General features: G+C 41.3%; 1 protein-coding gene across 4 annotated transcripts in view; it reads left to right on the top strand.

Annotated features, from left to right (window-relative positions):
- TRPC7 (transient receptor potential cation channel subfamily C member 7) overlaps positions 1-17,071 on the top strand; it is an 81,758-nt gene that overhangs the window by 52,851 nt on the left and 11,836 nt on the right. For all 4 annotated transcript variants that reach the window (XM_063349487.1, XM_063349486.1, XM_063349485.1 and 1 more), the window contains exons 5-8: positions 560-776; positions 6,235-6,468; positions 8,364-8,628; positions 14,929-15,124. In XM_063349487.1, the coding sequence (XP_063205557.1) occupies positions 560-776; positions 6,235-6,468; positions 8,364-8,628; positions 14,929-15,124 (912 nt within the window). The remainder of the gene's footprint in view (positions 1-559; positions 777-6,234; positions 6,469-8,363; positions 8,629-14,928; positions 15,125-17,071) is intronic.

Genomic DNA, 17,071 nt, shown 5'->3' with positions numbered 1-17,071 from the left:
TTTTGTAGTAATTATGAGACAAGACTATCATATCAAAGCATATTAAAAGCATTACTAAAGTATCTTTAAACGGAAGGCTATTTCCTACACATCGTTAATGAACCAAGAATTCAGCATTAATAAAAGATATTAACATGTAATGATGATGTAAGGATGAGAAGTGGGCCCATCATTAGGATTTATGTTGGCTCACATGATTACATTCATATAACACGTATACGCACAAACTTGTCTCATATAAATGTCCTGTCTGTTCATTTTCCACTTGCCATATGGCCAGGACAATTAAGTATTATATGTGACTATAAAGGAGAAATATAAGATACTTCCATGCATAGAAAAATTATCCAAAGGGCATAACTTGAACTGCAATGCATAACGTCTAGAATTAGCAAAGAAAAACGTGAATAAATCTAAACTCCATTTAGTTCATGATTTAGAATTCATTTCTGAATCTTTTTCACTTTGGACAAATGGTTCAAAATTTTACAGGAAAAAAACTTCCAGAAGGTTGATGAGGGAAAAAAAAGTCTTATGTCTTGTGTATGTTTCTTTGCAGTTGGGACGGACCCTCCGAAGTCCTTTCATGAAGTTTGTGGCACATGCAGTTTCTTTCACAATCTTCCTTGGACTGTTAGTAGTGAATGCTTCAGATCGGTTTGAAGGAGTGAAAAATCTACCCAACGAGACCATCACGGATCATCCAAAACAAATATTTAGAGTCAAAACAACTCAGTTCTCATGGACAGAATTGCTGATCATGAAGTGGGTATTGGGTAAGCAAAACCAAAATGTCTACAAGTCCTCCAGGGAAATTCAACGTGACTAGAAATAATTTGATAGACAGTGACAAGACAAAAGAAAAAAAAAAAAAAACAACAAAAAAAACCACACAAAAAAACCCACAAACCCAAAAACAAAACTAAAAACAAACAACCATGAGGTTAAATTAGAAGCTGATGGAAGTGTTTTGATTAAAACAGGATCAAAGAAGACTTTGATCTTGGTCACTGCTTTTGAAAATATTGAATGGTGCTTAGCAAATTCTCACTCTCCTGATTTTCCACTTTCCATGGTGAATGCTACAGAGGTTGTCTGTTTGGCTCTGTTGGTTTAATCATTGCATCTAAGGAAGGTAATATAGTCATAGGACCTTATAGCTTCACTATAGGACATTGCTCTATTTAAAGTGAGCAGTAAGAATTGTGTCTATTGGGATGTGGGTTATCACCAGCCTTTTTTATTACCCTGCCATGAGATCCTACTACAATTCACTGAACCTCAGTTTCTTCATCTGCAAAATAGGAATATTGTTATTTATTTTTTTTTAATGCATTCTGAGATCTAGTGATAAAAACTGCTAGGTAAATAAGAGTTGGTTATTATGAAATTCACAGTATGAAATTGTTACTGGTGAGAGGACAGCACAGCACTCCTATATTTTAAAAGGAAATTAAGTTATCCCAAAACTGTAAAGTAGGGACTCATGTGGATGAAGCCTTCAAGTGCAGAAGTATGCCACATGCAAAAGTAAAACTTCCAGGGAGTTTTAGGCAAATTCAGATGTATTGCTTTTCCTATAGGTCTAATTAATTCCTGGCAGGTCAGCTACCTTGAACCACTAATCTAAACAGGCTCAGAAGGATTTATTGGGAAATTGAGCTCGTCATCTCTGCAGAATCTTTGTCTACCTTTTCTGTATCTATTTTTACTCATCACCATGATTTTGATTCTTTTCTCGCAGCAAATTATTTCAAGGTTCCATAAATACTGATGGCGTTAAACCTCCCTGAAAAATAGGATAGGGCTGCTCTATCTGCTGACTTCCTGGCCACCATTTCTTTGTTCCCTGTCCCTGCAATAATCAGAACCCCATACAGGATATTAGGCCAGAAAAAACTGAATAGATGCCAGACTGGATAGAGTAAGTCTGTAAGATATATTTTTAAAATGATATTAAAGCAGTTGGACGAGATGATTAGATTTTAGACTAGGTATTCTTTTCTCACAGGCAGTAGGTTTCTGTCTGCCTGGTGAGTTCCTGAGAGATGAAGAAGAAAACATTTCATTTAAAGAGAAGGTTTTCACTTTTCTGGGAGAAGAAAGGTGATTCATTGTACAGAGTTCTGAATATAATGAGATTTTCTAATGACTGCCTACATCAGCACTGACAGTCTTCTCTGGCCATTTTACCTGTCTGCCTACATGAAACTTCAAATAATATTTCAGCAATACTAAGGTGAAAGTTTGGTGCACGTGGCCTGCAGACAGCTGGCACGGGGACTTGGCACTTGCTGAGCCCTGTATGTGACCCTAAAAGCACTAACGGTGGCTGACAGCCCAGCCATTTGGCGCAAAAATCTTATAGGTATTATAAGTATGTATATGTAAGTATAAATATAATTAAATAAAGCAAATGTTATAGATAAATATCACTGGTAAAGTTGCCAAGACATGCTTTTCTACAGTGGCAAATGTAAGGAGACAGTAAGTATATGTTGAAGTGTAATAAATCCAACTCTTGTATACTAAATATATGACCATATTTAATCCTGCTTGGCAACACCTGCAATTGCTGTCTTCAGACTCAACAGCGTAGGAGTGTTACCTACATTTCGATTCATGGTACAATCAAAAAGTGTAATTTTATTTATTCTCAGCTTGTAAATCCCTTCCTTCTGTTTCTGTTCCTTCTTTTTTCTCCTTCGTACTGTGGCAGCAATGATGAATGCTGATGACACATTACTTGTTCCAACCATAGCAGACTATTTTTGAGAAATCAGTTTACAGGTCCCTGATCTTGGTTCTTTTTTGGGGAGAAAATTGGCTGTCTGAGTTATCTGGCTGCCAACCGTAAAATTATGACGCATGTTCAGAATAGTCTTATTCAAGGATAATGTGGTACATTAGCATAGCGTAGTGTGGCCACGAGTGAGCACAACCTGTAATAGCACTCCCTGCAATTAATCTTGCTGGAGATATGAAAATTGACCCACGTGTGCATATTTTAAGAGAAAACTACCAGTAGGAGTTTTTCAGACTGGAGTTATGCAAAAATATACCATTGCTATCTCCTGCTCCCAACTATTTGTAACGCAAGCGAGCAATGGACTAAACCAAGCAAAAGCAGTGACTTTCTGCCAAGCAAGCACTTCATCCTGCTCCAAAAATCCATATCAGAGGCTTTAATCTCCATTAGACTGCATCTCTGAAATGGCTGTTGGCCATCACTGGATCAGCCGGGTAGTGTTAGTAGCCCATTTAACATCCCCATAAACATTCAGATAAACAACAGCGTTTTAGGTGGGAGAATGACTTTTTGGTCTCACTCCTCTTTGTTATGAACAAGCATTCAAGGGCTGCAGATGATAAACCAGTTTGCGCAGAGAAATCCCACGATGCTCTGAGAGGAGAACTTGCCACTTCGTACATGGGGCATGGCAATTTTGGCTCATGCATCTGTGAGTCATTGTAAGCCTTGGCCACCTCTCCCCCTATGGCCAGGTCCTCCCATCTCTTGCCTTCAAGTGAGGAAGGTTGGGATGAGCAATACGGACAAAAGGGTGTGCTGAAAGCAGGGAGGTTTCATTTAGAGAGACAATCCCCACTGCGAAAGCAGCCAAGGTAACAGTTAAGCTCTGAGTAGACTCAGTCTGAGCACAACTCTATTTCTTAATCCAACAGCCTTTGGCAGATCCAGGAAGGCTCAAAAGCGGCTCTCCAACAACAGCTGCTCGTGATTTATGTACCAGGCCAGTGGATATAAAAATCTGACAAACTGTTCCTTTTTGTGCACAGGTGGTGAACAGCACTTCTTGTACACTTCCATTTTTCTTCCAGATGGGTTGTGCCTGTAGCTTGACTCTCCTTCCCCTGCTGAAACCAGAAATGCCCACCAAGGTGATATTTCTGATTATCCCCGCTGTGGGAGAACAGGCACAAGAGACCTGCAGAAGCTGGAGACCAGAAGCTGCTCATATCCCACCTCTCTGTGCATCAAACTCAGGGAAACGACCTCTGCCAGAGCCACCAGGGGCCTCAGAAACACCATATTAAAATGCAATCACGTCCTGGCAAATTTGCTTTGCCTAGTTGCTTTCCCTTATTTCTCTTCTTACATCCCATCTTACGTCCCATCCCCTAAATTTTAGCTGCTTTTCCTCTTTTCAGTATTTTTGCTTAAGGAGAAGCTTTGAATTACTCCCTCACAATGTATATATACAATTACCCAGTAGCACTGGCCGAATAATTACTGCAACTTTTCTACTTGTCCTGGATAGACATTTTTCCATATGTATAGATAAAAAATGATTGCCACACAGCTGGAAAGAAGAATGATGTAAATTATAGGCCAATAGTGTGATACTTTCACAGAATGATTCTAATTTTAGTCAGTCTACTCAGTTTTAGACGTTCCTTACTTCATTAATCTGTGACTTAGGTATATTAAGTAACCAAGATTAGAAATCAATTTGGATGGGAGAGTTAATATTTAAACCAGAAAAGACATTTCTGGGTGTCGGTGGACAAGTACTGTGGTCGGCAGCGTTACTATGCCTGTGATATTTCCTGAAGTGCTTTAGTACTTTTGTACAGCATGCACGTGTAATGCGTAGGTCTAATGTCTCCTATCTATCACTTCTGGGATACCTTTTTTTGTTTTTAGCTAGAAATATTTCTTTAATATTTCATCCTCACTCTGGGACCGTTCCTGAGGAACCAATTCTTCCACCTTCTCCATTAGACAATTTATTATTAAGAATATTATTAAGAATATTATTATTCATGGTGAATGACGGCTTGGGATGAAGCTCCTGCCAAGCACCTGTGGACTCAAAGAGAAGAGCTGGTAGTCTCCTCTCCTGCCCTCCTCTGGCTCTGCTCAGCACCCAGCAGACCTCAGGCTCCCTCCCAAAACAGATCTATATGAGGCATGACCTATATCAGGGTACAGCTTCAAGGACCTGCCTGGAGATTCCAGGGCTATGGAGGTCACAGGCTAGCTGTGCCTTGGCCACTGATGAGATTGATAGCTTAGCTTCCCTTTTTGTCTCAAATCCTTCCCTGTGCACAAGGACTGACAGTGGCAGTTCTTCATTCTCCCTCCAGCTAGATTCACGCCGATTTGTTTCCTTCCCTATAACCCAGCTTTTGCCTCTTGGGACACCATGTGCTTCCAGGAGTCTCTGAAGTAGCTGAGCAAACGCATTGACATGCCACACCACGACAGCTTCCAGCAAAGAGAATGAAGAAGAGTTCACAAAAAGGACAGGGTTGCAGGAGGCCACATACAAACTGGCAGGCACTGCTCCTGCTTGATTGCACGTGAATTTTGCTGCTGCTGTAGAAACAGAATTTGGTAGAGTGCAGGAAATATTTACCAGTGGGTTAAATATTCCAATATTTTAACTATTCAGAAGCATGATTTTGGGCCTGGACCCTTCCTGTGATTGAAAGTTGGTGAATTTGACCTGAGCTCTTGGCTTCAGTTTGCCCTTTGAACTCACTTGTCCTCCCCAGCACTTCCAGTAGAACATGGATGTCAAAACGTTTGAATTTTCTGGGTTTGGCATTTAGGTTTGTCTGTAAGTCTACTGTCAGAAGGATCCTAAATTCAGGCTAAACTCAGCGTTTTCAAAGTGGTAGATCAGACTTTAATGTATGGAAATTCATTATTATTTTATATATAAAACTTTATGAAAAGTACTGGAAGGGCAGAACTTCTGTCTTACCTTTGATCATATTATACTTACTTCTGGATCAGATTTTCTCTCACGAAGATCTGTTTCCGTTCTCAAAATGGACCCATCCACTGTTTTTGGGAAAACCAGCAGAGCAAGCCATACCATCTGCAGTCGCTCTGTTTAGCAAGGAGATTTTGGGCACAAGAGAGGAAATCTACATTTTTTCCAAATAGATCAGCAGTAGAATTTTCTAATGCCTTCAGTATTTCTGAACTGTGCTTTCTCTGACATCACCAGAAATCTACTTTACCATTGAATTATATAGTGAAATTTTGAAATTTCTACCTCATCTGCACAAAATGACATATAATCTTAAAGTTTTTAATAATCTTTAAGAAAAGATGATATGAACTCTTCTCAAGAAATTCAGCTCAATTGAAGAGTTATTTGCTTTGGTCTTAGAAGCCACTGTTAGCCAGGAAAAAGGGTCTGTCAATACAAAAAGCACCTTCTGTGTTTGCCAATTAAACATGCTCTGGCCTTTCCACAGGCATGATATGGTCAGAGTGCAAGGAGATCTGGGAAGAGGGTCCACGCGAATATGTGGTGCATCTCTGGAACCTGCTGGATTTTGGGATGCTGTCCATCTTCGTGGCATCATTCACCGCCAGGTTCATGGCTTTTCTCAAAGCAACTGAAGCACAACAGTACGTAGATCAGTACGTTCAAGATGATGACCTCAATAATGTCACCCTTCCCCCTGAAGTTGCTTACTTTACTTATGGTAAGATGCTTTTTGCTATCTAATGCTTCCTCTTCTTTTAGGCTAATGTGTGACAATGCTGAAAGCAGCTTTCTGTTTGTGATATTTATGTAGGTTTTTTTCTAATTAAACCAAATTATTCTTCTCAGATCTACCCATTCCAGCCATCTTCCTAAATAGTCAGAAAGGAATTGAGACCTGAGCCTTATTCAGTCTCTGATCTTGTGCTAAGGTTACATTCAGGTCAATCACATCCCGACAAAATGGCTCGAGCAACAGATAATCAGGAACTGGGAATGCGCAGAATATAATTTAAATTACAGGTGAATGAACCTGCTTAGTTTTCCAGATGTGAGAGGGGGGAGATGTATAAACAAACGTATGATCTGGAGCTGCGCTTCTAATGGTTGTTGCACTCTGCACCTGTTACATCCAACACCTGTATACATATATATATATGTATATATACAAACACTAATTACACCCATAAGCTGCTGCTCCTACAGCAGAAGAACTTTATTTTTTGGAGAGCCTGTATCATCTATAAGCGCTAACATTTGGAAATGCAAGCAGTCAACATTATTGACAACATTATTTTTGATGGCTGAAATGGTTTTTCTTTGATATCCACAAATGACTAGAACTTTGCACCCCAGCATGGGGACTGGATTCATTGCATGCCTCTGCAACACTTAAATGCAATCCATGGAGATTTTTGCTCGCAGAGGTTCTGCAGGAGCTAAAGGGCTGGGCACAAAGGAGCGCCATTTGCTCCCTAGGGTTGTACAGTAGTTATTCTAGTGATGTGCTTGGGCTGGAGAGGAAGATCTGGGACAGCAGGCTTCATCCGCTGTAGACGTGCACCATGTGGCACCAGAGACACGTGCCCTGACCCCACAGGCTCGCTGGCGGGTCCGTGAGCTGGTCCCACCAGCTCAGCCTCTTGCTTGGTGTGTCCCCTCTGAAGATGAGCCTCTCTCTCCCTGCCCAGACAAGCAAGAGGCCTCCGAGGTGATGTTGAGGTTTTCCTCTCTCTGGTTTGACTCATTTAAAGTGAGTTCATGATACAAAGGTGCAAAAGGTCCAGAACAGTATGTCACAACAAGGTTCTGTGAATTCCTCCATCTGCTACTTTTCCTTTGGGTCAGATTACTGAAAATAATGCCTCGGTTTACTGCTGTGTCCTTAAAAATGTGACATGTTTTATCTCTGAGTCACAATCTTTTCATCAGGAAGCTCACTTGATGCAAGGACACTTATAAGCTATATTAATATAAATGTTCGAATTTTCAGTAGATTAAATAAAGAATGCATTTCTGGTATCAACATGAAGTTTTTTAAAGTAAAACTGTTAGAGTGACTAGACTGCAAGGATTGGTTTTAATTTAAATATAACATGAAAATGACACACTTGATGGATATATCTGCATAATCCAAACAAATCCTAACTTTCTTATCTAATGGTAGGGACAGAGATCTCAGTCTCCCTAATGCTTCCTTTCCAAATATTGGCACCGTGCCACATATCCAAATCTACAGCCAAACTCCATTGTGTTGTGGTTTTGGTTCTCATCTCAAGAGCTTCAGATAGAAAAATCACAGTACAGTTGATGTTCAACTAGAAAACGGAAAATATCAAATTCATTAAAAGCCAAGCTATTTATTTGCTGTGTGACTTTGGTAAATCCCAGCGACTTGCTCCTTTCTCATTTTAACCATGTGAAAAATACAACTGATTCTTCTCACCCATATGTGTACAGCATACTGAGGACTTCAGTGACCAGTTGCTCCAAACCTTTTTTTACTTTAACTCCAGGCCAAAACCAAGATTCAGTCTTGAAAAGGGGTCATTTATCATCATAACTTCCATCTAACACTTTTTATTACTAATACCTAATGTACGTGTATTGTTTTAGCCAGGAACAAGTGGCTTCCCTCGGATCCTCAGATCATTTCAGAAGGACTGTATGCAATAGCTGTGGTACTCAGCTTCTCCCGCATTGCTTACATTCTTCCAGCCAACGAAAGCTTCGGCCCCCTGCAGATCTCTCTGGGGAGGACTGTGAAGGATATCTTCAAGTTCATGGTCATCTTCATCATGGTGTTCCTGGCCTTCATGATTGGAATGTTCAACCTTTACTCTTACTACCTTGGTGCAAAATACAACCCCGCGTTTACAACGTGAGTACCTATGGAAAAGCAGTTTCTTTTGCAGGGATCAATCCGTTCTGGTCCATTGCTGCTGCAAGGTCCACTCAGGCAGTTTCTATTCCAGCTACGTGGGGAAGGCACAACCAGATTTTGCCAAGGAATCTTGTACCACAGCCTCCAGCCCTGGCAGCCAGCTCAGAGCCTGAGTGTAGGGAGATGTATAGTTCAGAAATGGTTATTTTTGGAAATCAAAATAACAGATCTGAAAAATGTTATGTGAGATGTTCAGTTTAATGAGTCAAGAGAAGCAGTGGAGAAGAGGTTAGAACTAGGATTATTGTTTTCAAAACTGCAAGCCGAATGTATGTAAAATAAGGGAGAATTTTGCTTATGTGAGGTCTGTTTTAGGATACCACCTGAGCACAGCAGTGATTATTAGGCGCACATCTGCGAACCCAGCTGCTAGTTGTGATGCTCAAAATACCAAAACGAACCAGGACGCCTAGGCTGTGTTTCTTAAATCTTGGCTGGGTACTTTTCAGCAAAGGCCATGTGAAAGCTGCACAGAGCATCATGCCATGGTAGACAGTGGGTCTGCCTGGGTCACACCAGCTCGCTGGGTGGCCGCACAGCCCCGTGGAGGTGGCTGTGCCAGAGGCCCTGTCTCCACCTTGTCAGGGATGTCAGGAGCAGAAAGAGGTTGGCAAATGGTTCTGGAATGACGTTCAGACTGAAGCTGCTTTTGAAAAGGGAGAGCCTACAACTTGCAACCTTGTCGTTTGCAACCAAGGTTGCAAAAATGCAACCTTGATTCTCTGGGACCCCGGAAACCCAAGTCCCAACCCTGGAGGGGGCTGCTGAGGTCTTGAAGGAGCTTTCAGAGGAGGGGACATCCTGGTGCCGTGCTGTGTCTGAGGGACGTGTCCCATGCATCCATGGGAAAGTCTCCTTCCTTGCACTGCGATGTGGTATGAGCATAGCACTGTGGCAGTGAGCTTTGTGTCTCTCAAAACCACCACGACTTGCCTTAGGGACACTGTGGGGACTTTTCCTTCCCACACACCCATCTCTGAGGGAAAAGGAAAGCTTGGCATAATGTCTTCCCCTTACTGTCATCTGACTTTCAGGCAACCACACCACGCTTCTAGCGCCTAAGCCCATGGTGTTTACCAGATGCAGAGCAGACAGCAACTGACATTTGATGTGCCATTTCTCTGACATGCCACACGGCGAGCTGGGGGCTTAGCTTGTAGCTTCTCTAAGAAAAATGACCTTTTCAGCATTGCTTCTGTCCAGTGAGTGGCTATTGTCTTCTAAAAGCGCAGGAGACAGATTTACCACACCACCCCCTTGTGCGACCTGTATCTTGTAACATAATGTTTACTATCTCTAATAGAGCCAGATATGCCTTCTGCACCTCTCCTTTAACCTCAGGATACATTTTAATGGAAGAATTCATGAAGCCAGATGCAATTACATTTATCTGTACTTGGTAGAAAGGTAGAAGAAAATTAAGTGTGTGGGATGTGCCTTGCTTCTTATTTGAAGAAGAGATGCCCTTGAAGCACAAGACTTAATGAGAAGTTGAGTCGATACCATCCTTGATTGCTTGGTGGCACAGTGACCCTCAGTTATGGTGTCCCCCAGGCACGTCACTAGAGCATAAATTCGTCTCTTATGCAATGCCATGCAGTAACTCTCTCATTAGCACTCATTACCTAAGTGGATCTTCCAATATTTGCTACCTTTTGATGGAAATAATGAGCAAACATTGACTAAAATGATGACTATTCACTGGAGTCAAGATTGTTTAAATGCCTGAGGGATGTCTGGATTGGGGAGAGTCTTGTCAAAAGGCAGTGCTCTTCCTCCCTAACTTCAGCCTGCTGGCTACTCATCCCGGAGGGACTTCATGTTGTTGGGAAGCAAATTTTCCATGAGCATAAATTTTCCTTCTGTTTAGAAGAGAATTAAAATAGACTTACTTTATTCTCATTATTTAAACACACAGGAGTGTCAAATCATGATCAATGAAAATGAACCCTTTCATCATATGAAACAAAGAGAATAGATTAACGTTGATCCCGAAAATCCTTCTCAGACATCTCATTCAACAAGCTAGAAACCCTGAGGTATACTGTCTCAAACAATTTTAATAAGCTAATGATAAGGTTATATTGGCAGATGGGCAGCTACCAATTCTAGCAATGTTTCCTTCTCCCTTTTTCGTGAGGTGCCTGTGGGCCTCGCTGAAGGTGACAGGCTCCTGCTGCCGTTAACTTATTCAGGAAAAGAAGGAAAATTTCAGTATTAGAGCTGAATAAGGAACTCAAATGTTCATTCACTGGAAATTCACTGGGGCAAAGAAGAATAACGCTTATTTTGGTGTCCTCATAACTGTTCTGTGACTTCAGAGATGTCACTGAATGCATTTCCTAGTAGGCATGCCTGTGAATTCTAATGAGAATGCGTGAAATTTTATAGAAAGCAGGTTTTATGCTCAGAAATGTGACTATCCAACTATGGGACCAGATTCTCAGAGTTTACTTGGCTAGTCATGACAGAAAAAGACCCATTAGATTTGTGTGCTAATTGATTGTGGCCAGTTTCAAAGGGCATTGAGTTGTCATCTCACTGGATAGCCTCAGTGAGAAACCTTAGACAAACAGCTACTCACTGAAATAACTTCGAATTACACATTTAAGAAAACCACAGCTTCCCAGGAAGTACATAGGCAGAAGAAAGAGTGTCCAGATAACACCCAGAGGGAACTGCTTGCTTACTTCTAATGATAATAATCAGTGAATGTTTGGTGTAACTTAGCTTTCACCTTCCCTTCCTATTGCACTTTCGAAACCAGGTGCTCCGTTTCGCTCGTGTTGCCATCTAACAGAGCAAGCACATAGCATTCCAGTGGCCCCTGAAGAGAGTTGTTATGCAAAGTTTCTGTCATTTTTTCCATTTTAATGTTCTGGTTGCAAAGGAAATAAAGATGCAGTGGATTTTTCTTCACAAAGTTAAATACACAGATTATTTAGCTAACTATGGTATACTTTCAAATTTTCTTTGAACTTCTTTGGTGCTGAAAAGTAGACCATTTCCACGGCAGTTGCAGCCGACCCCAGCTATGTTTATCTGTTTATTGTATGCTGTGTACAGAACACAGCTCTTGAAACAGCCTGTAATTAAGAACATGCTATGCAAACAAAGTCGAAATGGAGGCAAGACTGATTGCGTTCATCTTGCTTCCCGCATCACAAATCAGGCTGAAGGCTACAACGCGAGGTTTCCTGTCTCCCTCTCCCCAAAGGGAAATATGACTCACTGTTCAGTGCCAATGTTACTGCAAGGCTTGACGGCCTTTTTCTTCTCATTTTGCTTTGTCAAAACGTGATATTTTTCTAGATTATATTGACTGCATTGCTTTTTTGGCAGTGTTAAACCTCAACCAATCAATTTAAGGAAATAACTCAGTCTGAAAGGATGCCTTAAGCTTTCTTAAAGAGGACACAAGACTGACATGAAATCATAGCCTTGCCGTGATGTTTTTTGATGAACAACACAGTGCTGTTTACAAAAGCAAGGAACATCTACAAGTAGACGATTGCCTGTGGTCTGTTTTCTTCCTTGATGCAAAATCCTTGTTTAACTTTTACAGGATTATGTGTATTGAAACAAAAAAAAAAATCTCTGTTCTCTCCCCACTACAACGGTTGGCTCTACCACAGTAGAGGGAGAGGTTACAATGTACCCGTCTCCACAAGGAGCATCAGTCAATCTGCCACTGCCAGATCCTCCTGCTGCCAGGAGCTGTCAGTCTGGGCAGGACTCCTGACTCCCTCCGTTCCTTCATTGAGAAGGAGAAAACACCTGCTGACCTTGCAGGAAGGGGGTAAATTGCTTAGCTGGCAATGATGAGACACATCAGCATCTTGGTATCTTTGAGAACTTGGCTCCAAACATCCTCGTCTCATGTTTTAGTGAGATGTTCTCACAAAAAAGAAACCCAACTATTGTTCCCTGTGACCTGTGCCAAATCTTGTGCAATTTGGCCATAATCTAAAAGGGAGAAGGAAAGAGCCATCCAGACTTTCGGGGATGGACTAGTACAAGATCTCCTTCGAAATTATTCCTCTACAAGTGGGAGACCTGCATCTTCTTGGGGGCATTGCTAAATGCTGTTCTGGGGTGTTACGGGACAGTTCCAGCTTCCCAGTCCCACCACCATGGGCACTGGTCCCTTACCTGACACTGGGAATAAGGACTATGGATATTTGGACCAGAGCCCAGCACCTTGGCCCTTGCCCACCTCCTCTGCCGTGCTTGGGGGTGTCAGGGCCACTCGCAGTCCTCAATTAAGTTTTCAAGAAGAACCTGTCACAGCTCCGGAACAAAGGTCAATGCTCAAGTTCTGGAAAAGGAGCAGAGTTGACATGTAGTATTAAAATCTGCCGGTAGGATGGAAAACTAAGGGAACCTTTCCAAATTAAAAAAGGAAGGTTAATAGCAGGGAGCATCTGGGATCAAGGCTGCGGGTTATGTTTTTTATTAGTTTGATAAGTGACTTAGGTGGTGGATTTGCAAGCCAGAGATTTTTGGTGTTATATGTGTTCTTTGACTGGAAAGTACAGCATTTCTAGACTAAGCACTGGCCAGATCACTACTATAAAAGTGAAGGGTATGTGACACATTAATGCCAGCCACCCTTTGCTGCAGATGAAGGCAGGAGGCAAGAGCAGAGTGTTACAGGAGAGGAAATGTCCAGCAAGTGGAAAAGTGATGGCACTTGTTTGCAGCAGGATCACAGCTCATCCCACAAGCGTGTCTTTGCATGGTGTCCCAGCCTCATGCAAAGCAGCAAAGGGGGAGGGAACGTGGTATCAGAGACTCTGGGTATCACGGAGACTGAAGGCAAAGCCACATTTTAAATGAAGTTTTGCAACAACTATTTGGAACACCACTCAAGTTTACTCCGCACAAGTCAATGCAGTTATATTAGCTGAGAATGATAAATATTTACTGCAGTCTTACTACTACTTGTAAATGGAATATGGAATACCGTAAATTATGATGGGTGATGAATACCAATTTGCTTTGGCAGAAAGGAACTGCCCAATGCTCTGCACTAGCCTGTCAAAGGGTGAAATTAATTTCTCTTGCTTTTATGCGTGGTATAATTGATACTGGAGTTGATGTAAAGCTTATCGTTCCCTTAGGATATGCTGTAGTTTGTGTCTATATTCTGTTTTTATAAACAGATTTAGCAGGATTAGGCTGCCACCATAGTAAAAAACATTTCATCAAAATAATTTGTCAATGGCATTATTTTCTTAGAAGGCGTTTACCTCCTGGCAGTCAGGGGGAGAGAGGACATAATTAACTGTTAGCATGCTAAGGATTGTTCAGTGAAGGCAAAATTGCTTCTAAATTAAAAATTGAGCAAAGTGCTTCCAAAATGTACCAGCATCCCTCCTCCTCCTTCCTTCTTTCCGTCCTTCCTTTTCAGACATGACTGCTCCCCTTCTGCCTGTTGCGACTTTGACTCCTCTGTATCAGACTCTCCTTTTGACCTCTCCATCCAGCCACATCCTTTCCAGCCCCACTCCTCTTTATCGTTGGCTTAGTCCCCTCTTTTTTTCCTGTCTTTCAACCTTTTTGTTTTCCTCTGGTTCCTTTCTACTTTCAAGCAAGGGTAATAATCAAATCAAAATGCCTTTCTGCAACATCTCCTACCTCTCCTTAATTTCAAATTTTTGCTACGAATGCTTGGGCATCTGACTTGTTTGCAGTTCCGAAGCAGGATGGGAAGAAAATCAGACTGTGGTCTGGGTATATTTGCACTCGATGTTCTTTATATTAATGCCGCAAATCAGAACTTGTCAGTCACTTCTCCTGGGTTAAAAGTAATGTTTCTCTTCTGCCCTAAAAACCATATAGAAGGAGGTCAAACTAGGTTCCTCCTTCCTGTTCCCGGATAATCTCTGCCTATCTTCTCTGGATGAAAAAGGGTGAGTGGAGGGAAAATGCAAGTTGCCCATGGAGAAGTCGTCCTTAATAGGGACACAAAATCCAAGTGACAAAAAATACACCTGAGAAGAACAGATGGAGCAAATAAGGGAACACTGTAACTCTATAGTGTTAATCAGAAATCATATTTCTTTATCAAATCAGGAAATAGGATTTGGCACATCCCTGGGTGATGGATAACGGCTTATAATCAGTGTGCCAAGGCATCTTATTTATATTGGTGGGTTGCCACTTTTATTATCAGCGTGTGGCTTGGCTAACTTGGTGTCAACTCTACAAAGTGATTGTTTGCTTTATTTTTAGGGTAGAAGAAAGTTTTAAAACCTTATTCTGGTCAATATTTGGCTTATCCGAAGTGATATCTGTGGTGCTGAAGTACGATCATAAATTCATTGAGAATATTGGATACGTACTCTATGGAGTATATAACGTGACTATGGTGGTGGTGCTGCTCAATATGCTAATAGCCATGATCAACAACTCCTATCAGGAAATTGAGGTAAGATAAGAAATTAGATTACAATATCATTGATCGTGAAGATGTTAAAAAAACAAGGAAGCTGTAGCTTGTTCCACATGCAAGATTAGAGTGCTGTTGAAACACAGATCTTACACCGTGTAAGAGTTAAGGCTGCGTCTGTCTGCAAATTACAATTGAATTAATAATTAACAATAAATCATGTCTAGAACAACTTCAACTTCCTTGTTTGTAATGACCATCTGTGAGTAAACCCAATTTCCTTTACATGTATTTAATGAAAGTGGTTATTGATACTTTTTACTCCCTGTGTTGGTTAGGATAACTTATCCGTATGTGTTACCTTAGATGCATTGTTTGCTTATGATAGAGTAATATTTCATCTGGCTTTTTGCCCTGTTCTCTACTGCTTAAACACTCACCCCAAGTAGGTCTGAAGCTCGTGTATGCATGTTGCAGGCGGAGTGAATAACTTCACTTGTAAGAGAGTAGTGAAATGTTTATTAACATAAAACAGTGATTTAACAAAGTTAGTAGTGAATGGGACAGATTCACTACTAATCTCTCATTACGAGATTCAATGCCAGGGTACACTTGATTATTTACTGCATAGAGGCCAGGGTCAGACAAGCTCTCAGGGAGACCCTCCCATTGGGTCACGAGGTTCAGAAAGGACCCCCTGGCTTTCTAAACTCCTTCTCAGAGAGGAGTCTCGGTGCGGCTGGATCCAGTCCTAGACCCAGACCTGGTCAACAGTTTATGTCTAAAGGATTATATATGCGCAATCAATCCTTAGATCACTTAGCTAAGATTTCAAAGTTTAGCATGCTATTAGTCACTTATCGAGAATCTGTTGCGGCAAGGAATCTCTCAACCTTGAGGAGAAGAACCTTAAGCGAGAGACCCCACTCAAGGGGAGATCTTGTCATGCAGCCCGCTGCCGTGCAGGAGAGCTCAAAGGGCTCTTGGGCTGTCCACTATTTATGGAGTAAGATAATTGACCTATAGTCATATTCTCGTGGGAACAAGATACCTAGGTTCCCACTCCAGACAGTGTTTTGGTTATGTTGCCAGCCATCTCCCACAGTTCAAGTGCAACTCATAGCAACTCCTGCTGATGGCCATGGCTTGAGCAGGAGCCGGGGGGGGAAAAGGGGGAGAGCACACCACTGCAACGCATATTTAAAAATTCCATATTTTCCAAATACCAGGCAATACAACCTTGAGACAGATTTTTTTTGAGGTGTCCAGGTCTTCAAAACATTACTGCAGGAACATTCATAAAAAGCAACTTTTAAAGGAATGTGGATAGGTTTCTGCAGAAAGGCAGTTGCAGGGTTTACCCACCCTTGTTCAGTAGCATGGCTGTTAGCAGACTGAATTTGCTAAATGCTTTGGATATAAACAACTCCCTGCTCATGTAAATAAAGACAGAAGAAAACTATTATTTGGATAATGTTAATGCTGAGTCACTTCTTTCTTCTGATTTGTTAAATGTCAAGCTTCTGTAGTTAGGTTTGTATTAATTATTTGTCCTAATCCCCCTCAGAACCTGACACTACAAAAGGCCAGAGCTGAAAATATTTTCTCACTGTAATGTCTGATTCATCCACGTACTGTAGTGCAAATATAACTCTATCTTGTGCATGCTGTAACTACGTCTAAATGTCAGAGGGACCTTACATATGTTCTCTGCCCTAGAAGTTTTCCTGCATGCAGAAAGCAGAGTCGTTTCCCCAAAGGCTTCTGATCACTTAAGATCAAGTGTCTTCCTGAATCCTCTTCTTCTGAAACAAGATTTACTTCTGAAGGGGTCTCAGCCTCTTACTTCATTTTCTAGTTTACTGTAGTAGGTAGAGATGTTCTTGAAAGAAAAATATCTAAAACCACCTGAATAGGTGGCCTATATTAACTTTCTAGTCTAAATTTTGTGATGACCATTTTCCTGGAAAAATGCTTTATCATCCT

The sequence above is a fragment of the Chroicocephalus ridibundus genome, chromosome 11 (genome assembly GCF_963924245.1).
Source record: "Chroicocephalus ridibundus chromosome 11, bChrRid1.1, whole genome shotgun sequence".
In the NCBI taxonomy this organism is placed as follows: Eukaryota; Metazoa; Chordata; class Aves; order Charadriiformes; family Laridae; genus Chroicocephalus; species Chroicocephalus ridibundus.
The sequence above is the reverse complement of the archived record's forward strand: the minus strand, read 5'-3'. Positions and strand labels throughout refer to the sequence as shown.